Below are 24154 nucleotides of genomic sequence, written 5' to 3' on the forward strand. Positions count from 1 at the left end.
TACTTAGAAAGTGTATTCTTGGTACTAACATATATTTTATTAAATGGAACAATGCTTATTGTCCGCAGTTCGTGGTCGTGCGGTAGCGTTCTCGCTTCCCGCGCCCGGGTTCCCGGCGGGGTCAGGGATTTTCTCTGCCTCGTAATGACTGGGTGTTGTGTGATGTCCTTACGTTACTTAGGTTTAAGTAGTTCTAAGTTCTAGGGGACTGATGACCATAGATGTTAAGTCCCATAGTGCTCAGAGCCATTTGAATCATTTTTTGAACAATGCTTATTGACATAAAAACTAAAAGCAGCGTAAATCAGAATGTCAGTAGCGTTTGTTGCAGGATTCTAGTGAGATTTATCGTATTTTGAAAATTTTCCCCACCGGCACTTGCTTGTGCCACATAATCGGTGCAGTTGCTAGGTGCGATGTTATGTTTGCTTATAGTATGCTTGTGTTCCTTGAGTGGATTGCGACTTGCTAGTTTGTCAGTGTATGGAGAGTGCAGGAAGAATGTAGTTCGTTCTTGTACGACGTATCCGGCAAGATATTCCAATAGACGCCAACTACCTCGGCAAAAAATTATCAAAATCTTTAATTAGTTATGTGTAAGTGGTAGTGTAACATCTGGAAAACGTAGCAGAAGGAAACAAGTGATGACAGAACTGGGGACGGGGGAGGGGGGAGCGGGGGGGGGGGGGGTACACACTAATGTTCTTACTGCTGTTGCAGCTGATTGCATGTTATATGTCAGGAGAAAACAAAAGAAAATCAATATTTATTCTATGGATTCCAGAATCCATCGAACTGTCGTTTCACTTTGAAAAATTGTAATTTCCAGTGAGATTAGTAGTATAACTAAGTCACAAGGAAAAACCACTTAAGATTTTGTGAGAACAATTTAAAAGAATAATGCTTTTCTGAGAGCAGTTATACATAGCTTGCTCCAGAGTGGAAAACCCAGAGAATTTGTGTACCTACCCACCAATAATGAGGTGACAAAAGTAGTTCGTAAGGAAGTTTAATAACAGAAAAACTGGGTATGAAATAAAATGAAAACGAAGCAGAATTTTCTTTCAGTAAATTTAATACAACTTTATTGTGAATATGATGATTTAGTTGAGTTTCATAATCTCTATACTTAAAGGTTCACTTTTGTTAGTTTACATTTGACGGGAGCTGGCTGACTGCGCCCGAAAAAAATAAAACTAAAGTCCAGTCGAAGAGAGTGTTTTTCAGTTAGTTAAGTATAATTAAATAGGTTGATATGAAAAGAGACACACAATTTCAAGCAATTTTATGTTATAGCTGAAAATGTCTGTTATGCAGCATTAGATCCAACTTCCGTTGTTCCAGAATTTGTGCAGTTATCAATAAAGGGCCTTCCTTCTGGGTCACTCGACTGGATGTAAGTCAAGGACCTACAATCAATCATTGATTTGCTGAAAGAGTGGTGAATTCAATGCAGTCATATCACATGGTGACTTACACCAGCAGCATGCGAAACAAGTGATCCCTCAGAAAATGACGACTGTTTGCTGACGAACTTAGTGCTGTAAACACAGACTGTATTGCTAAACAAAGATATAAAGTAACAAAACTACAGTTAACAAGCGGACAATGGTTCCAAAAACGTGTCTAGCGATTCTTAACGATAAACATCATTTTGATTGTGACCTGCCCATATTGTAGACCAGCTGAACAATCGATAAGTAACACGTGGGTTGTGAAACCGTTAGATAGGGACTGACCGATATAGCCATCTATGGCCTGCTCGTTGTCAGTGGGTTCGGCAGATATATCTGTCGGCAGCACTCAGTGGCTTCTAGCTTAGCCGGCCGTTGTGCCCGAGCCGTTCTAGGAGCTTCAGTCAGGAACCACACGACCGCTAAGGTCGCAGGTTCGAATCCTGCCTCGGGCATGGATGTTTGTGATGTCCTTAGGTTAGTTAGGTTTAAGTAGTTCAAAGTTCTAGGGGACTGATGACCTCAGATGTTAAGTCCCATAGTGATCAGAGCCATTTGAACCATTGGGTTCTAGCATATGGGAATGGCGAGTTTCTGGCCAATACGTGTAATGATACTATTAGTTAATGCTACCTTCAGTAGATGGTATTCCTCGCTAGTAAAGATAATGTATTCTCGAAAAGATATAACGTTTTCCATTGTTTACTCGCTTTTTACCTGCGGTTTCGCCAGCATAAGCAAGTGTCACATCTATTTACACACATGTGTCAGATTTTCTGCTGCTTTACGTCATGAGACCTCAGAGAGAATGTGGAATGATTTTTTTGGTCTCTAAACAAGGTCCCCCCCCCCCCCCCCCCCAATGAACCATGGACCTTGCCGTTGGTGGGGAGGCTTGCGTGCCTCAGCGATACAGATAGCCGTACCGTAGGTGCAACCACAACGGAGGGGTATCTGTTGAGAGGCCAGACAAACATGTGGTTCCTGAAGAGGGGCAGCAGCCTTTTCAGTAGTTGCAGGGGCAACAGTCTGGATGATTGACTGATCTGGCCTTGTAACACTAACCAAAACGGCCTTGCTGTGCTGGTACTGCGAACGGCTGAAAGCAAGGGGAAACTACAGCCGTAATTTTTCCGAGGACATGCAGCTTTATTGTATGGCATGGAGAGCTGCATCAAACCAGTCTCAGGACTGAAGACCACAACAACAACAACAACAACAAACAAGGTGATTAAATTATTGGCTCTATGCAGCACTCATTCTTGCGGCCTGATTGGCACAATGAACAGTACGAATACGAGACAATTTTAGCTTCATGCTTACAAAATATGTCAAATCAACTGAATACAACAAATTAAATGAAACAACAAGTTTACTGTTACCAGTCACCGTTTTATTTTTTCCACGATGCGTTTCGAAGGTTTAAACCTCCATCATCGGGTGGATTTACATTAGTTAGTATTACATATGTGTGTATGTTGTATTACGATTTTGGAGGAACTTGTGGCACTGCCTCCAGTGGTCACAGGTTCCTTTTTCTGTCGTAACACTTCACATGTATATTGCCACATTTGTAAACAAATATGGCAGCCATATTTGTTTACAAATGTGGCAGTATACATGTGAAGTGTTACGACAGAAAAAGGAACCTGTGACCACTGGAGGCAGTGCCACAAGTTCCTCCAAAATCGTAACACAACATACACACATATGTAATACTAACTCCACCCGATGATGGAGGTTTAAACCTTCGAAACGCGTCGTGGAAAAAATAAAACGGTGACTGGTAACAGTAAACTTGTTGTTTCATTTAATGTCAGTAACAGTCACGGTAAAGCCTAACCTAAAAATGTTCGCATTTAAAGAATACAACAAAGACATGCCAACACGCCTTTTCGGACATGCTTACATGTCATCCCTTCTTACCTCGCCCGCAACCTTAGAGCTTACAGAGGTATCTTATTCCCACAATATTTCTATACAAAAAGAGTCATATACAGAATGAATCACCCAATACTTCCACCGCAAATATTGCGGAAATGGAAAGTGCTATTGATATGCGGATTTCACAAAAATGGTTCAAATGGCTCTGAGCACTATGGGAGTTAACTTCTGAGGTCATCAGTCCCCTAGAACTTAGAATTACTTAAACCTAACTACCCTAAGGACATCACACACATCCATGCCCGAGGAAAGATTCGAACCTGCGACCGTAGCGTTCACGCGGTTCCACACTGTAGCGCCAAGAACCGCTCGGGCACTCCGTTCGACCGGATTTCACAGAATGGATTTATAGTCTGGTTATCGTTCTGTTAGGCAATCGAGAGATTGTAATAATACTTAGAAAATGTATTTTTGTGCAAACATACACTTTTTTAATGGAACAATGTCTATAAATATTAACAAAAAAAGTAGGGTAAAATGTCAGTGGTGTTTGTTGCATGATTTTAGTGCGGGTCGTTTACGAGGTATCGTATTTTGGAAAGTTCCCAAATCTACACTTGTACAACATCTGAGGTAGCACACACCAAAGAGCAACACAAGTGCATACATAAGTTATGTGGATTCTGACCAGTACCACTTGGTTGGTTGATTTGAGGGAGGGGACAAAACAGCGAGGTCGTCGATGCCATTGGTTTAGGGAAGAATGAGGAAGCAAGTTGGCCGTGGCCTTTCAAAGGAACCATCCCGGCATTTGCTTGAAGCTGTTTAGGGAAATCTCGGAAAACCTAAATGAGGATAGCCGGAAGCGGGTTTGAACCGGCGTCCTCCCGAAGGCGCGTCCTGTGTCCTAACCACTGCACCACCTCGGTCGGTGCAAGTAACGAGACAAGTTGTGTTAAAAAGTTATCATTTCCACCGACAGCGGTAGTACACGCTTCCAGTCTGGTATGGAATGACTGCTCCACACGTGGAAGCATTTTAGCGGAGACGTCCGAGCAGGCTGCGGTAATACGTCGTCGCATATCTTTGGGTGTGGTTGGTATGCCCTTGTAGACGTCGTCTTTTAGCTTTCCCCGCAGAAGAAAGTCTTCAAGCGTCAAATCCAAGGAACGGGCCGGCTAAGGTACAGGCCTTGCGCGTCCAATCCAACGATTTGATTCGTGAAGACATGCTGTAGTACTCCGTGCACTACAGGCTGGACAGCCGTCATGATGGTACCACAGGTTCCTCCTAGTTTGCAGAGGAACGTCTTCTAGTGTCCGTTGAAGATGTCTCTTAAGAGGCTGCGATACTTAAGCGCGTTCAGTGTTTTGTCTGTGAAAAACGGGGCTATGAGCTGATTGTTCACTATCCCACACCACTACATGGACGCTGATGTTCCACAAGACAAAGCCAACAGGAATTATCAGCAGACCAAGGCGATTTATCTGGCCATGATTGGTAAATGTGACTTCATCACTAAACGAGATACATGATTGATCTGGGGTATCCTGCTGTTCATTTTAGAAACACAACGTACGATCAGCTTAGAGGTGATGACGCTTTCTGCAGGACCTGACCATCATTTTGCTGGACAATGCTCAAGCACGTACAGTGCAAGCTGTTACTGATTTGTTTGACTGATGGGGCTGCTAAGTGCTATACCACTTACTGCACTCCCCTGACTTAAGCCCTCGTGAGTTCAAGTTGATTTCTAAACTCAAGGGAACACTTCACGGCATTCGCTTCAGAACTGCTACAAATTCGTCGAGCAATAGACCGCACCGCTCGAACTGTCAACACAACTGGCGCTGCTGAGAGTTTCCTGCGACTTCCACATCGCTGGCAACGGGCTATACACAATGCTGGTGACTACTTTGAAGTTCATTAAAACTTTGAAACACGTATCTATTTTGTTCCAACTGTAATTAAATTGTTGCCCCTATTAAAGTTCCAATCCTCGTATAATCAAAAAATTCCTTATAACTTAAGTTTTTAAAATTATTCTTCACAAAAACTATACCTTTGACGGAATCAATAGGTAATCTTTTCCTCTCATATGTGCGTTCTCTTTCAGCGAAAATTTCAATATTGGAGTTGTATACAGGAATAGCAAAAAATATTGAACTATTTTTAGCTGTTCAGATTAGTGGTTCTCATGATTGCTGCCACTAACATATCTACCGCACTTATCATTATAGGACCAATTCCCAAGCTCAGAGCTATGCTGCACCAAAAACTGGTCCTCATTAAATACATCATCATAACACTTTACATCACCTATTACAATGCCTTCGTCACTCAAGAACTGTACACACTTTTGTACATCATTCATTTCTACTTTATCATTTAAGTTTAACCAGCTACAACATTTAAGTTCTGATAATGACACAGACCATTGTCTAAATATTACAGACATTCGCCATACAACGAAACAGCCTCGTGCCCAAAATGATCAACTTCTTTATCAAGGCCCTCCTCCCTCGCACTTCTCAATGCTTTTTTTCGTGTTTAGTGACTTGAAATTACTCTCCCACCAGTACTTAAGAAGAGAACACACATTATCTAAAATTGCAGTCATCTCAACAGTGAATATTTGTTTATTTCCAACGATTGTTATCGCATGATGAAAAACAGATATCAATGAATGTAAGTGATGTAAATAAGCCTTACCCAACCTGTTTTCAAAGATCATTTTTTGAACTTTAGGAGTATTGGATACAGACTAAAAAGTAAGATTTTGATGCCTGATACAAATCAGTTCTGTCCAATGCAGGTAACAAAGATAATCACGTTGTTTTACTGTGACTAAGAAGCTACATGTAACTAATTTCTACGTCTAGCGGTTCTGGCGCTGCAGTCCGGAACCGCGGGACTGCTACGGTCGCAGTTTCGAATCCTGCCTCGGACATGGGTGTGTATGATGTCCTTAGGTTAGTTAGGTTTAAGTAGTTCTAAGTTCTAGGGGACTTACGACCTAAGATGTTGAGTCCCATAGTGCTCAGAGCCATTTGAACTAATTTCTACAAGTTGACAATAATGTCTGAATTCCTCAGTTATTGCTTTATACAAGGTGGTTCTTATTAACGTTTAAAAATGGAAGCGCTTTAAATGATGCTGAGGCAGCTAGTTTAATATAAGACACATGGGAGTGAAAATATCGGGAACTATGCCACATGTTGAACATGTGACGTCACTAGATGAGTAGCTCGTCGCACGTGCAGCGCTTGGGTTTGACGATCCTACCCTCACCGGTAGGAGGCGGTGCTACATAAAACTCCGCTAGAGTACTCTGTTTCCGTTCTTGCTTTATCCAATTTGATACGGTAGCGCTTGCGTTAGTGCCAAAGGTAATACAAGACCACGATGAATCGGATTACATTTACGAAAACATAGTAGTCTACCAGAGCGATGTTTAGTACTTGCCCCCACCAGTGAGAGGAGTATAGGCAAGCCTAATCTCTAGACGGACGGCGACGTACATCATCTGAGACGTCACATGTTCAACATTTGTCATCAACCTTTGGGGTAATTCCCGACATTTGCGACTCCATGTCTCTTATACAGGGTGAGTCACCTAACGTTACCGCTGGATATATTTCGTAAACCACATCAAACACTGACGAACCGATTCCACAGACCGAACGAGAGGAGAGGGGCTAGTGTAACTGTTTAATACAAACCATACAAAAATGCACGGAAGTATGTTTTTTAACAAAAACCTAAGTTTTTTTAAATGGAACCACGTTAGTTTTGTTAGCACATCTGAACATATAAACAAATACGTAATCAATGCCGTTTGTTGCATTGTAAAATATTAATTACATCCCGAGATATTGTAACCTAAAGTTGACGCTTGAAACCTCCGACGTTCAGTTGCGTGTTGTAACAAACACGGGCCACGGTCGGCGAGCAGCATCTGCAGGGACATGTTTACGATGACGACTGTGTTTACGAGTGTGGCTGTAGTGCACTGTTGTGGTTTGGTCTAGCTGTCGCAGTGTCCGCATGTAGCGCTTGCTGCTATTGTTATTCTGCATTCGTCTCCGCACGCAGACCAACTGTAGTACAACGTGTTACCAGACGTCTGTGATAGTGTAGTGTTGTAGGAACTGTGACCATGGTGTATTCGAACTCTGAAAAGGCGGAGATGATACTCATCTATGGCGAGTGTCGACGAAATGCTGCTGAAGCCTGCAGGGTGTATGCAGAACGGTACCCGGACAGAGATCATCCAACGTGCCGCGCATTGCAAAACATCTACCGCCAACTGTATGCAACAGGTATGGTCGTAGCACGCAAACGGGTCCGTAACAGGCCCGTCACAGGAGAAGCGGGTGCAGTTCGTGTGTTAGCTGCTGTTGTCACGAACCCACACATGAGTACACGGGACATTGCGAGAGCCGGTGGACTGAGTCGAAGTAGTGTCATGCGCATACTGCATCGTCACCGCTTGCACCCGCTTCATGTGTCGCTACATCAGCAATTACATGGTGATGACTTTAATCATCGAGTGCAAATCTGTCAATGGGCATTAACAGAGAATGCGTTGCAGTTCTACCTGTTTACCGATGAAGCGGGTTTCACAAACCACGGGGCAGTGAATCTACGGAACATGCATTACTGGTCCGTGGAAAATCCTCGCTGGCTCAGACAGGTAGAGCGACAGCGACCGTGGACTGTAAATGTATGATGCGGAATTATTGGCGACCACCTCATTGGTCCTCACTTCATTGCAGGGGCCCAAGCAGCTGCAACATACATCGCGTTTCTACAGAATGATCTGCCAACTTTGCTCGAAAATGTCCCACTGGAAAAGCGTCGACGTATGTGGTATCAGCATGATGGTGCACCTGCACATTCCGCAATTAACACTAGGTTGACCCTTGACAGGATGTTCGACGAGCGTTTCATAGGACGTGGAGGACGCATAAATTGGCCATCCCGTTCTCCTGATCTTACACATCTGGACGTCTTCCTGTGGGGCACGTTAAAGGAGAATGTGTACCGTGATGTGCCTACAACCCCAGAGGATATGAAAGAACGTATTGTGGCAGCCTGCGGCGACATTACACCAGATGTACTGCGGCGTGTACGACATTCATTACGCCAGAGATTGCAATTGTGTGCAGCAAATGATGGCCACCACATTGAACATCTATTGGCCTGACATGTCGGGACACACTCTATTCCACTCCGTAATTGAAAACGGAAACCACGTGTGAACGTGTACCTCACCCCTCATGGTAATGTAGATGTGCGTCAATGAAAAATACCAATAAAAAGGTTTTAGCATGTGGACGTAATGTGCTGTTCCAGTCTCTTCTGTACTTAAGGTCCATCACCGTTCCCTTTGGATCCATACGTAATTCGGTGCTCTCCGATACACACGATCGAACAGCGGAGGAGTGGTACTCAAGCGTCAACTTTAGTTAACAATATCTCCGGATGTAATTAACATTTTACAATGCAACAAACGGCACTGATTACGTATTTGTTTATATGTTCAGATCTGCTAACAAAACTAACGGGGTTCCATTTAAAAAAAACGTAAGTTTGTTTTAAAAAACATACTTCCGTGCATTTTTTTATGGTTTGTATTAACCAATTAGACTAGCCCCTCTCCTCACGTTCGGTCTGTGGAATCGATTCGTCAGTATTTGATGTGGTTTACGAAATATATCCAGCGGTAATGTTAGGTGACTCACCCTGCATTAAGTTACTCGTCCCTGCCTCAACTACGTCGCTTTGGTGGTTTGAAAACGTTAAAAAAAATCACCCTGTATGTAGAAAATAATAGCCTCCGGTCAACTTATACCACCAAAAATGTGTGTTCATATTGTAAGTTCCAAATGCTACACATTTCTTTTCTACTCCTAACACTACCAAGTACTTTGAGCGTATCATTATATTGTTTAGCACTTTCATTTGGTGTAGTTTCACTTTCGACTATCTTTATGTACATACTGCCATCTCTAAGGTCTGGGAATCATGATTACTCTTGGTGGTATTAAGCCCAGAATAGAAATTTCAAGACATTGTATCATCACTCCAACAGAATGTTGTGCAAGCACTTTCTTAATGATCACTTCAGTCTTTGTTCCTAGGCATGAAACGTTCTTCACAATAGCAGAATCGCAGTATAGTTTTGCATTTAATTGAGGCATGCCGTCCAGGGATTCGTATAGTGCGTGGTGACGAGCAACGTGAAATACAAGTGTTGCCCCTGCAGCGCTAACACGATATGCTGATTATGTGGACTGAGTAAATAAATCTTTAATATCTGAAGTACCGGCAAAATGTTGTGAGGTTTTACGTTTCTTAGGAGACAAGTGCTCTTCCGAATTTTCCGCACCAACAAGAGAAAAGTATGGCGTATTAAAATAATGTTAACCTACCGAAATTGGTGATTATAAATTAAAACGCTTTAAATAATCGTCATAGCAATAACGCGGCCCAAGTCAAATACACAAAATATTTTAAAAAAAGAACTATTTTATAACCTTACTTTTGTGTGCAACAGAGACATCTGTTGTTGGAGGACAAAAAGGCACTGTGCTTCGTGTACGCTTCTTCCTACTTTAACGAATAACTGATCTTGCATTTTCGTTTCGGGTTTCTGCTTGTAACAAAAACACTGTGAATTAACTGTTAACTCTCTACTTCCTTATTCTACGATAGCCAAAATGCAAATGACAAAGTGGGAATAAAGCATCGGTTTGATTTCCCAATGCTCCACTACCACATTAATCGTTAAGTTTTAGTAAAGCAGGGGTATTTTACTGCAGCCAAGTTGCTATAGCGAGTTGCAGTTGCGGCTAGTAACTAGTTATTCAGTCCTATTTTCCCAGTTTCCAGTTCACTTCCCCCCCCCCTCCCCCAAACGTCGGAAAAATGATTAAAATGTAGAGCTTGTTAGGAAATTTCTGGGCGCCTGACAAATGATTAGCATCAACCATTGAATCGATTGATTTACATATTTTTTGTATTGAATTTTTAAATCAATATCATCTTCTACTTCATTTCTTATTGCTGAAATATCTCTTTCAAATAGCCAATTTTAATTTGTGTGATTTTGATCAATATTCTTATAAATTTTATCAAATAATTCATCTGCTCTGTCGACAGTGTTACGTATATATGAATAATTTGTAACTTCAATTTGGCTATTTGGAGCAATCAACTGGATGAGTGCCTTCGTCAATTCGTAAGACTAAACGTCTCGATTCTTCACCATTGTTCACCATTGGAGAGTTGAACTCTCATATTTGTTCTTAATTGTATTTTCTTCACTCGAGGCCAAAGAAATTATTGCTTTACACATGCATTGATTTCGTCTGCTGAAGATGATTTGGGAATAATTCGAAGCGTTTGCCAAAACTCTTCAGAAACAATAACTAATGCCTCTCACATTAATTCTGTATTACAGCTAAGATTTTGTAGTGTTGTATCTTATTCTGCGAATGAATTACTATAGTCGATTCGTACCAAATGATTACAGTTTTGAAAGCTGATCTCGTCCAGAAGCTCTTAATATATCAGACTGGAAATTCTATTCTGCAACATTTAATGTCAATTTCAGAGCAGAATGAGCAGTTGGTCCGCCTTGCATTAATGATGCTCAAAAATGGTTCAAATGGCTCTAAGCACTAAGGTACTTAACATCTGAGGTCATCAGTCCCGTAGACTTAGAACTACTTAAACCTAACTAACCTAAGGACATCACACACATCCATGTCCGAGGCAGGATTCGAACCTGCGACCGTAGCAGCAACGCGGTTCCGGACCGAAGGGCCTAGAAGCGCTCGGCCACTGCGGCCGGCATTAATGATGCTGCAATTCCAGATGATGCCAACGGAACCGCATTCATAGATACATCCCAATGTACAACTTCTGAAGAGTCCTTCGTGGTTGTTCTTTGTTTCCTCTGGCTATTGCGAGTACACCCACATCACTGTCATTCTACTGATTTCACGGAGTTGCAGTCCTCCACATTCATGTGTGCTTGAAATAAACGAGAGAGAAGCCGATTATATGGCACCACTCATGGATTACCTCGTTACAACAGGATAACGAAACATTCGAGATTATTCTCGAACAACCTGGAGCATTCTAGTACGTCTCAAACATTTTGGCACATTATAGAGCATTGATGAATCTTCTGGAAAATTCTGTAACATCCTGTAAAATTTGAGAATAGTCTTAAACCTTCTGAAAGTGTCCATAACATTCTGAATCATTCTAGAAATTTCTTCAACATTCTCAAATATTGTAGAAGGTATGTAAATTGAAGGTGGAGAGGGAAAGGCAGGGAAGGAAAGGGAGGGTATCAATGCCGTATATTGTAGAAGGGACGTTCTGGCCAGTTTCAGTCACATTGTCATTCGAGTCCCTGCTACTTCATCGACTGCCCGCTTTTGACGCCCATATCCTGGGAGGTGAACCCTGCAGTTTGAACCGAAACCTTCTTTATACATTGGGGAAAGAAGGTTACAACAACGTATAATCCACATGGGGTTGTAACGACCGCGACCGTCACCAGTGAAGGAATCTGTGTTGTGCAGTGTCGTGCGCGAGTGTTTGACGATCCTGTCATACGGCAATCAGTTCGAATCAGAGTTGGTAGCATTACGTGGCATAAATCATCACAAAACAAGAGGCTGTCACCCGACCAGCAACAGAATGATAGAGCATTGGCACCGATCGCTAAAAGCAGCTCTAATTTGCCACGCCGCCGGGTGGAAAAATGGTTCTACTGGGCCTACGGAATGCGTACGAACCCCATCTGGACGGTTCCTCTACACAACTGGTGTACAGAGAGTCACTACAATTGCCTGGAGAATTTATACAGAGTGTTTTTTTCCACTGTGTACAAACTCTAGGGACTGATTGATGAGAGAATACGAAATACAAAAGGTCTGATGAACTTATGTCCGGAAATCGTGGTTTCCATGCTAGAGACCATTTATTCAATCGTTTGTGACGGAGATTGCGGTCTAATACGCGCTGTACCGGGGAGCCACAGTTGCAGTATGTGTTGAAAATGATTTCCATGTGCCTCAACGCATGCGTGTACGCACCGTAGCATGTTCTGTCTTACACGTTCACATCGGCCAGGCTGCAACCGCACAGTATCATAGGCAGCATGAATACGTTGCTCCAGTGTCTCCACATCTGGAATGGGCTCTGCATACACGCACGGGTTGAGATCTGGTGAATGAGTAGGCCTTGCAACTGCACCCCTTGTCCGATCCAATCGACCAGGGAAGGCCGGAGGTTAACGGCAAAGGGCTCTGGAGGACCATCGTGTAACAGCCACATAACCCATCGAATCATCAATGGTACTTCTTCCAGCAGGTGAGACAAAGTCACGCGCAAGAAACGCCGATAGTTCCGGTCTGCTAAGCGATGTGGAAATAAGATGGCCCCAAAATACGGTCGCCAACTATCCCGGCCCACACATTTCGGCTTCACCGATGCTGATGATTCGCTGCCACCACACCATGAGGGGTCTTGCACAGATGACTGTTATGAAAGTTGAAGATACCACTCCGCGTGAAGGTGGCCTCGTCTGTGAATAGGATGGATAACACAAATCCCGGAATCGTTGTTGCCTGGTGAAGAAACCAGTGACAAAACTGCTCCCGATCTGGAACGTCTGTAGCTAGTAAGCCCTGCACACGCTGTAAGTGCTAAGGGTAGTAACAACTGTCACGGAGAATGTTCCACGCGGCGGGTCAACTGTCTGATACTGACACGCCGGTCGCCTTCCACAGCGTTAATGACGTTTTCCTCCAAATGTGGTGTTCGAACATTTCGAGTACATCCTTCATGATTTACTGCTTCCTGAAACAACCCTGTATGAGATAAACGCGAAACTGTTGCAGACATTGAATGCTGTGTTTGTTGTCGCCTGGTATAGGACTCCTGATACAACCTTGCTCACCGCCCGTTACCATTTGCAATTGTGTCAGATATACTGGCTCCGTGTGGGACAAAAAGAAAAGAGCTGGAATTTGCCGAAAGTGGAGGTACTCCGTTGATAACAGATAAAGCCGAAATCTCCCCTTTAATGCAGAGTGGCTTTGGATAAGAAGGTTACAGGCTGAAATAGATAAGGTTATTTAAGAGTACACCTAAGATGCTGGGTGTGTTTGGACCTTGTATTGCAGTTACGGAATGACGATATTTCGTACATCGGAGCGCGTTAGAATGCCGTTCTTAAATAAGTAATAGTGGAACCATGAGTGTCTGGATGTCAAGAATTCGTATTTCAAGTTCTTCCTTGAAGACTTACCAAGTCGTTAAAGGAACTCTTGAAACAGGAATTCACGACACTCAGCCTCTGATGGCTCAAGTGTGCCAATATCGATACGTTTGAGTGTCTACACATGAGGTGTATATGACACTGAAGATGGCATACTGAATTGCCGAAACTGATTCTGAAAATAAAATACATTAACTTCTCAAATTGCGCGGTTATTTGGCGATTTATCCTTGTTAAATATTTAACGACCCGCTGTGGCAAGTTCAAAGTGGATCATCAAACCCCCCTAACATTGTCTCAACCCCTGTAACAATGGGGATGCTGTCGAAGAAAAGAACCGAGCGAGTTAGAGAAATAGCTAGCACACTGGACTCGCATTCGAGAGGACGAAGGTTCAAACCCGCATCCTGCCATCCAGGTTTAGGTTCTCTGTAATTTCCATGCACCAATCAAGTTAAAGGCTGGGAGGGTTCCTTTGAAAGGGCACGGCCTAATTCCTCGTCCATTCGTTCATAATCTGAGCTTGTGTTCCATCTCTAATGTCTCCTCGTTGTTGACGGGACGTGAAACGCTAATCTCCTCCTCCTCCTCTTCCTCCTCGAAGAAAAGGGAGAGGTGAAACTTCTTCGCAGATTAAAACTGTGTGCAGGACCGAGACTCGAACTCGGGACCTTTGCCTTTCGCAGGCAAGTGCTCTACAATCTGAATAACCAAGCACGACTCACGCCCCGTCCTAACAGCTTTACTTCTGCCAGTACCTCGTCTCCTACCTTCCAAACTTTACAGAAGCTCTCCTGCGAACCTTGCAGAAGTAGCACTCCTGAAAGAAAGGATATTGCGGAGACATGGCTTAGCCACAGCCTGGAGGATGTTTCCAGAATGAGATTTTCGCTCTGCAGCGGAGTGTTCGCTGTTATGAAACTCCCTGGCAGATTCGAACTGTTTGCCGGTCCGAGACTCGAACTCGGGAACTTCGCCTTTCGCAGGCAAGTGCTCTATCATCTGAGCTACCTAAGCACGACTCACGCCCCGTCCTAACAGCTTTACTTCTGCCAGTACCTCGTGTCCTACCTTCCAAACTTTGCGAAAGCTCTCGTGCGAACCTTGCAGAACTAGCACTCGTGAGAGAAAGCATATTGCGGATACATGGCTTAGCCACAGCTTGTTGGATGTTTCCAGAGTGAGATTTTCACTCTGCAGCGGAGTGTTCACTGATATGAAACTTCCTGGCAGATTGAAACTGTGTCCCGGTCCGATACTCGAACTCGGGACCTTTGCCTTTTGCGGACAAGTGCTCTACCATCTGAGCTACCTAAGCACGACTCACGCCCCGTCCACACAGCTTTACTTCTGAAAGTACCTCGTCTCCTACCTTCCAAACTTTACAGAAGCTCTCCTGCGAACTTGCACACAGTTTTAATGTGCCAGGAAGTTTCATATCAGCGCACACTCCCCTGCAGAGTGGAAATTCTCATTCTTGAAACATCCCCCAGGCTGTGGCTAAGCCATTTCTCCGCAATGTCCTTTCTTTCAGGAGTGCTAGTTGTCCAAGGTTCGCAGGAGAGTTTCCGTAAACTTTGGAAGGTAGGAGACGAGGTACTGGCAGAAGTAAAGCTGTGAGGACGGGGCGTGAGTCGTGCTTGGGTAGCTCAGTTGGTAAAGCTCTTGCCCGCGAAAGGCAAAGGTCCCGAGTTCGAGTCTCGGTCCGGCACACAGTTTTAACCTGCCAGGAAGTTTCATATCAGCGTACACTCCGCTGCACAGTGAAAATCTCATTGTAGAAAGAGAGAGGTGTTGAGGAGCCGGTGACAATTACGTCGTCTACACGATTGCATCCATCCTAACTGCACATTGTCATTGAGTGACAGACACGGTGTTAATAGCTTTTTCCAAAGCTGTTTCACAGAGGAAGACTGCACTGTAGTTCCTTCTCTAGATTGTCGCACAGATGAAATAATGGTAGATATCGAAATAGACGACAGAGGGATAGAGAAACAATTAAAATCGCTCAAAAGAGGAAAGACCACTGGACCTGATGGGATACCAGTTCGATTTTACACAGAATACCCGAAGGAACTTGCCCCCCTTCTTGCAGCGGTGTACCGTAGGTCTCTAGAAGAGAGTAGCGTTCCAAAGGATTGGAAAAGGGCACAGGTCATTCCAGTTTTCAAGAAGGGACGTCGAACAGATGTGCAGAACTATAGATCTATATCTCTAACGTCGATCAGTTGTAGAATTTTGGAACACGTATTATGTTCGAGTATAATGACTTTTCTGGAAACTAGAAATGTACTTTGTAGGAATCAGCACTGCTTTCGTAAAAGACGAGCGTGTGAAACGCAGCTCGCGCTATTCGTCCACGAGACTCAGAGGGCCATGGACACGGGTTCCCACGTAGATGCCGTGTTTCTTGACTTTCGCAAGGCGTTCGAAACATGTTCCCCACAGTCGTTTAATGAACAAAGTAAGAGCATATGGACTATCAGACCAATTGTGTGATTGGATTGAAGAGTTCCTAGATAACAGAACGCAGCATGTCATTCTCAATGGAGAGAAGTCTTCCGAAGTAAGAGTGATTTCAGGTGTGCCGCAGGGGAGTGACGTAGGACCTTTGCTGTTCACAATATACATAAATGATATTGTGGATGACATCGGAAGTTCACTGAGGCTTTTTGCGGATGAGGCTGTGGTGTATCGAGAGGTTGTAACAATGGAAATTTGTACTGAAATGCAGGAAGATCTGCAGGGAATTGATGCATGGTGCAGGGAATGGCAATTGAATCTCAATGTAGACAAGTGTAGTGTGCTGCGAATACAGACAAACAAAGATCCCCTATCATTTAGCTACAACATAGCAGGTCATAAACTGGAAGCAGTTAATGCCATAAATTATCTGGGAGTACGCATTAGGAGTGATTTAAAATGGAATAATCATATAAAGTTGATCGTCGGTAAAGCAGATGCTAGACTGAGATTCATTGGAAGAATCCTAAGGAAATGCAATCCGAAAACAAGGGAAGTAGGTTACAGTAAGCTTGTTCGCCCACTGCTTGAATACTGCTCAGCAGTGTGGGATCCGTACCAGATAGGGTTGATAGAAGAGATAGAGAAGATCCAACGGAGAGCAGCGCGCTTCGTTACAGGATCATTTAGTAATGGCGAAAGCGTTACGGAGATGATAGATAAACTCCAGTGGAAGGCTCTGCAGGAGAAACTGTCAGTAGCTCGGTACGGGCTTTTGTTGAAGTTTCGAGAACATACCTTCACCGAGGAGTCAAGCAGTATACAGGGTGTTACAAAAAGGTACGGACAATCTTTCAGGAGTCATTCCTCACACACAAATAAAGAAAAGTTGTTATGTGGACATGTGTCCGGAAACGCTTGATCTCCATGTTAGAGCTCATTTTAGTTTCGTCAGTATGTACTGCTCAATGGAGCACGTTATCATGATTTCATACGGGATACTCTACCTGTGCTGCTAGAACATGTGCCTTTACAAGTACGACACAACATGTGGTTCATGCACGATGGAGCTCCTGCACATTTCAGTCGAAGTGTTCGTACGCTTCTCAACAACAGATTCGGTGACCGATGGATTGGTAGAGGCGGACTAATTCCATGGCCTCCACGCTCTCCTGATCTCAACCCTCTTGACTTTCATTTATGGGGGCATTTTAAAGCTCTTGTCTACACAACCCCGGTACCAAACGTAGAGGATTTTCGTGCTCGTATTGTATACGTCTGTGATACAATACGCCATTCTCAAGGGCTGCATCAGCGCATCAGGGATTCCATACGACGAAGGATGAATGCATGTATCCTCGCTAACGGAGGACATTTTGAACATTTCCTGTAACAAAGTGTTTGAAGTCACGCTGGTACGTTCTGTTGCTGTGTGTTTCCATTCCATGATTAATGTGATTTGAAGAGAAGTAATAAAAATGAGCTATAACATGGAAAGTAAGCGTTTCCGGACACATGTCCACATAACATATTTTCTTTCTTTGTGTGTGGGGAATGTTTCCTGAAAGTTTGGCCGTACCTTTTTGTAACACCCTGTATTGCTCCCTCCTACGTATATCTCGCGAAGAGACCATGAGGATAAAATCAAAGAGATTAGAGCCCACACAGAGGCATACCGACAATACTTCTTTCCACGAACAATACGAGACTGGATTAGAAGGGAGAACCGATAGAGGTACTCGAGGAACCCTCCGCCACACACCGTCAGGTGGCTTGCGGAGTATGGATGTGGAAGTAGAAGGTCATCCGTGTACAATGGGAACCGTGGGGCCGTTTGTTAAGCTCGGTGCACAGTGGCAGTGTCGGCCAGTGGCTACACGTCGTTTGTGTCGGCGACACGACAGACGCGATGTTTACGTCACGGTGGAGGAGGCGCGCGGCAATTGAGCGGCGGACCCGCGCTGCCCGCGGCGGTGGTGGTGGGTGGCGGAGGGGGCGGCGCTGTCCCGGCGCGCGGCGGCGGCGGCGGCGGCCGGCAGTCGGCGGGATGCGCGCCGCGGTGCCGGGAGCGGCGCTGCTGGCGGCGGCCGACGCGGCGCTGGCGGCGCTGCTGGTGGCGCCGTGCGTGGTGGCGACGTGGCGCGGCTCGTGGGGGCTGCTGGACGCGGCGCGCCTGCCCTGGTGGGCGTCGCTGGGCGCGGGCCAGGCGGGCCAGCTGCTGGCGGCGCTGCTGCAGCCCGCGGGCGCGCCGCCCGCCGCCGGGCCCGCGCTCTGGGCCGCGCTGGTCGCCGCGCGCCTCTACACGGCCGCACTCGCCGGCTGCTGCGTGGCGGCGTGGCGCGGCGCCTGGATGCTGCTCGACGAGCACGGCGGCGGCGACGACGTGGCGCACGTGGCCGCCTCCGCCGGCGCCAGCGTCGCCGCCCTCGCCGCCCTGCGATCGCTGCGCAACGTGGCCGCGCCGCCCTGCGCCCTCGCCACCGACCACATCGACGCCTACTTCGTCGTGCCCACGCTCTTCAGGCTCGACGTGAGTTATACAATGAAGGCTTTCACGACTGGATGGTACTGTTGTCGATAATTCTTCCGGGTTACATGGCCGTTGTCCGTGGAATACTTCTGTTCCTAACGTTTCGTCCAATACTACGTTGGACATCCTCAGCTGGTCCTGTTGAGTCCTGCCAACTCGCGGCGAGCTTATGAGCTGATGCCCGACAAAGGCGTGCGTCTAATTGTAAGTACACTGAATGTTTGCCGGTACACAACACGGTGTAACGTTCGGCACCATCTAACCTAGATGCAGTCTTGTACTATAAGACTGGTGCCAAGGTGCCCGCCGCTTACGAGGGCTGTCCAGAAAGTAAGTTACGATCGGTCGCGAAATGGAAACGACTATGAAAATCCGATAAAGCTTTGCAATGATGTGTTGGGCAGTGTCTCTAGTATGGCTCTAGGTAGAATTATGTCGCTCTTTTCATTCCTGAGCTCTTAGTGAGCGCGTAAAAATGTTATAGAAAATAGTGTCTCCCGCCAAGTACGACGTCCTGGTGATTATTTTCCCCTGAAGCTATGCAACCAACATTACATAACTGTCGTACGGTTTCTTCTTCAAGACAATTCTCAGCCTCATTCTGCAGGGGCAATGAAGATGTTCCTGCATCAATTGGAAATGTCTGGTTACCCACAATACAGCCCGTGATTGTCTCCCACTGAGTTTCATCTCTGCTCAAACGAACCGCTGGCTATGAAGACAACATTTTGGCACAGACAACGAGCTTTAGGCCAGCATAGAGAATTTTTGGAAAGCACTGTCGGCTGCCTTCTATGATGAGGGTATTGGAAAGTTGGTACAACGCTATTACGAATGTCTGAGTCAGAACGGCGACTACGTAGAGAAGTAGCTGAAAGGTGTAGCTAACTGTTACTAATGAAACATTTCTGGTTTTCACTGTGATTTTCATTTCGCGATCAATCGTAACTTACTGTCTGGACAGCCCTCCTATAACACCGTCCTGGCGGTCTTCATTGGTCGGCGGCCTGGAGGTTCTTCTGGGGACGTACAAAGCGCCGTTTGCGGCGCCAGCAGGAATCTTCCAGGTGTCGGCTCCGGCAGTATCGATAGACTAGAATACCACGTTTGAAAAGTTGTGCTACAGAAGAATCTGGAAGACTGATGGATGTGTAACTGATGACAAGCTATCACCTTGAGGAAAAAAGAAATCCATGAGAGAACTTCGCTAAAAGATGACTGACAGGACTCAACAGGACCAGCCATACCTCTGAGGACGTCCAACTTAGTATTGGACGAAACGTTAGGAATAGAAGTATTCCGTGGACAACGGCCATATAACCCGGAAGAATTATCGACGTGAGTTACCGCCACCGTTCAGTGGCCGCGAAAACAGCGTATTAACTAGTGCTATACTTGTGTTTCGCGGGGCCCTCGAGAAATACGGGCCGGGCGACGAACTTGAGATTCGCACTAAAGTGCGCGTCATTTACGACGGCGGCCGAGTTTAGGTTCGTTCTGAGCATCTGACGTCAGAAAACACAGTCAGCCAATGAACAGAGAACGACGTTGCCAGAACTCGACTGCAGTGCAGAGCACGGACGAGTGTTGGGTTGGGTTGTTTGGGGAAGGAGACCAGACAGCGAGGTCATCGGTCTCATCAGTTTAGGGAAGGAAGGGGAAGGAAGTCGGCCGTGCCCTTTGAAAGGAACCATCCCGCCATTTGCCTTGAGCGATTTAGGGAAATCACAGAAAACCTAAATCAGGATGGCCGGATGTGGGATTGAACCGTCGTCCCCCCGAATGCGAGTCCAGTGTCTAACCACTGCGCCACCTCGCTCGGTACGGACGAGTGTCTTCAGTTATAGAAACGTTCAGTCATAAATAAAGTAATTGAACAAAAGCAATGTCTTGATAGCAGACTTTCTATAAAAGAAAGTTTGGAAAAAGCATTCTCTAGAGCAATTGCTTCATATTCTATTAATTAATTAAACCAAACAAGCAATAAGCCTCCTAATTCAGGTGATAGCAAGGAAATTATTCTCACTAACCGCTTTGTCGCAATAAAGAACAATGGTAATTGTTTATTTCCTATTGTACTTCGACGAAACGTGAGTAATTCATAGTCATACGAACAGTGTTTGTCGCTATTTTGCATGATTCTTTAAACTCCTTCAGGAATTCAACTTAATGCCGAGCTGCGGTAGCATAGTGGTTAAGGTGTTTGGATACTAAGCAAATGGTTATGAGTTCAAACCTTGTTCGGTACTCAATATTTTCTTTATTTAAAAACAATATCGAAGTGTCTTACTTCATGGATTTTACTCGTTTGAATGTAATTTTTTGAAATTTCTAGTGGCAACTAAAATCGACCATACGGAAAGTATACGCTCTGGACTTTTACCTCTGCAAAGTCTTCAAGATTTCGTGCAATGGTTTACTACATTCAATGCTGCACAATAACTGCGTTGAACATCGAAACAAAATTAAGTCTTTATGGGGGGGGGGGGGGGTTCAGTCAAGAAGATGTGTAAAAATCACAGGCGAGCAGTGCAGTGATGACAAAATCGCGCACAGCGCGGAATGCGGGGAGCACGTCCCTGTAGCAGCGAAAGGGTTAACGCGGCCGTGGCGGCTTTACTTCATGAACTGCGCCCTCCCCCCCGAAACCTAAGTTTGCGAACTATACTATACTATGGCGCTGCTTCTCTTGGCGCGTGCAACTGGCAATGCAGCAATCTCTGGCGTCTGGGCGGGCATGCACGAGCCGCCAAGATAGAAGAATTGAACTATAGTACACTCAAGACTAGCTATAATACAGGCCTAAGCTCACATCTGTGTGACGTCAGCAATGTATTGTTAATGGCCGGCCGACACAAATGCATCAATCCTGAGGTCCGTATTACGCTGTAGTCCTTTGTCAAAGACTTTTATCAAAGATTTCGTCGAACTTCTTTGACCAAACTACTTCACTGAAACTATTACACAATCGTAAACTATTTCGTCATGCCGTAGTTGTTCGGGAATGGATGCCTGTACAACAGCATGCGTTGGTAGCGTGCACATTGCTTGAAAACAAAGAGAAGAGGAAACGGTGGACGGCGAGAAGAAAAGCTCTGAGTGTTCGCCAGAATTTTCTCCGTGGGCTATAGTGCGAGGATAGGAAGAACAACGTAAATTAATTGAGGATGACTGAAAAAACATTTCAGTTTGCCTTGATAAATGTGGTCTCTCGTATTTGCATACACGACAATCATTTAATAAGTACCATTTCTCGATTTAATTCATAGTAATCGGTGTTTTTGGAAAGCCTGGAACTATATCATTCATGAATTAAATAATGAAACACTGCACTAGTTACCTGTACGAATTTTTTCATGCTTAATATCTCATTATCAAGAGGAAATATTTATTTAGATAATTTACGTGATGTTTGTATGGGGGTTGTTCTGCCTGTCTTACCGTACAGTTGTGTTATTATGGTTTGCTGCAATGGAACAGATGTCTTTTGTTCTATTTCCCGAAAAATCACATTAATACCAATCTAAATATTTTTACTTGATAATGAGAATAAATTCTCACGAAGCATAGTGCATCACGCGAAAAAATACTTAATTGCTCCAGTATTTCATTAGTTGTGTTTTTATGGTGTGCTGCAAACGAACATATGTCTTTTGTTCTGTTTTCCGAAACATCACATTAATACCAATCTAAAATTTTTACTTGATAATGAGAATAAATTCTAGCGAAGCATAGTGCAACAAGTGAAAAAATACCTAATTGCTACAGTGTTTCATTATTTGAATCATTAATGCTATTTCTGATAAAGACTCGTCTCATGGTTAGTTAAGATTTTCAGCAACAGGCCGTATGCTACTCGAGTGCCACAGTGTACTACTTTACGTATTATTCAAGACACATGTGAATCAATACATAAATCACCGAAGGAGGAATTGATGAAAGCTGAGTTAGGTTAACTAGAGAACAGATAAACACATTTATTTCACTTATGTACACTTTGAAGGGACTTGGCTTTCACATCTCCATCTCCTTCCACATCCTCGCTTTTTGTACGCAAGCTTAACATCATCCACAGCGCAGCAATTGCGAATGCATCTGATTGCTGCAGTTGTTTTTTTGTAAGATTCCAACTGATTATTGCGGTTTTTGTAGTTAGCGTGCTTTCCGCCCTTTTTATTGCTCATGAAACCCACACGATGCATGTTGTACCACCATACTGGGAGACCTTCAGAGCTGCTGGTCCAGATTGTTGTACACACCGGTACGTCTAATACCCAGTAGCATGTCCTCTTGCATTTATGAATGCCTGTAATCGTCGTAGCATACTATCCGCAAGTTCATAAAGCACTGGTGGTTCAGATTGTCCCACTCCTCAACGCCGATTCGGTGTAGATCCCTCAGAGTGGTTGGTGGGTCACGTCGTCCATAAACAGCCTTTTTCAATCTATCCCAGGCGTGTTTGTTAGGGTTCATGTCTGGAGAACATGCTGACCACTCTAGTCGAGCGACGTCGTTATCCTCCAGGAAGTAATTCACAAGACATGCACGATGTAGGCTCGAATTGTCGTCCATGAAGACGAATGCGTCGCCAATATGCTGCCGATATGGTTGTACTGTCGATCGAAGGATGTCATTCACTATCGTACAGCCGTTACGGCGCCTTCCGTGACCACCAGCGGCGTAGGTCTGCCCCACATAATTCCACCCCAAAACAGCAGGGAACCTCCACCTTGCTGCACTCACTAGACAGTGTGTCTAAGGTGTTCAGCCTGACCGGGTTGCCTCCAAACACGTTTCCGACGATTGCCAGGTTGAAGGCACATGCGACACTAATCGGTGAAGAGAAAGTGATGCCAATCCTGAGTGGTCCATTGGGCATGTTGTTGGGCCCATCTGTACCGCGCTGCATGATTCGTGGTTGCAAAGATGGACCTCGCCATGGACGTCGGGAGTGAAGTTGCGCATCATGCAGCCTATTGCGCAAAGTTTGAGTCGTAACACGACGTTCTGTGGCTGCACGAAAAGCATTATTCAACATGGTGGCTTTTTCTGTCATGGTTCCTCCGAGCCGTAATCCGTAGGTAGCGGTCATCCACTGCAGTAGTAGCACTTGGGCGACCTGAGTGAGGCATGTCATTGACAGTTCCTCTCTCTCTGTATCTCCTCCATGTCCGAACAACATCGCTTTGGTTCACTCCGAGACGCCTGGGCACTTCCCTGGTTGAGAGTCCTTCCTGGCACAAAGTAACAATGCGGACGCGATCGAACCGCGGTACTGGACGTGTAGGCATGATTGAACTACAGACAACACGAGTCGTGTACCGCCTTCCTGGTGCACTGACTGGAACTGTCTGACCGCCTCCGTCTAATTCATGGTTGTTTACGGGATGGTTCCTTTCAAAGGGCACGGCCGACTTCCTTCCCCGACCTTCCCTAATCCGATGAGACCGATGACCTCGCTGTCTGGTCTCCTTCCCCAAAAAAACCAACCAACCATGGTTGTTTACATTTTTGCGC

General features: G+C 45.0%; 1 protein-coding gene across 1 annotated transcript in view; it reads left to right on the forward strand.

Moving 5' to 3' along the window:
• LOC126195692 (uncharacterized) overlaps window positions 1-24154 on the forward strand; it is a 432385-nt gene that overhangs the window by 65127 nt on the left and 343104 nt on the right. The window contains exon 3 of the mRNA XM_049934320.1: window positions 17978-18637. Within this exon, the coding sequence (XP_049790277.1) occupies window positions 17978-18637 (660 nt within the window). The remainder of the gene's footprint in view (window positions 1-17977; window positions 18638-24154) is intronic.

This window comes from Schistocerca nitens, chromosome 7 (assembly GCF_023898315.1).
Source record: "Schistocerca nitens isolate TAMUIC-IGC-003100 chromosome 7, iqSchNite1.1, whole genome shotgun sequence".
Lineage (NCBI taxonomy): Eukaryota > Metazoa > Arthropoda > Insecta > Orthoptera > Acrididae > Schistocerca > Schistocerca nitens.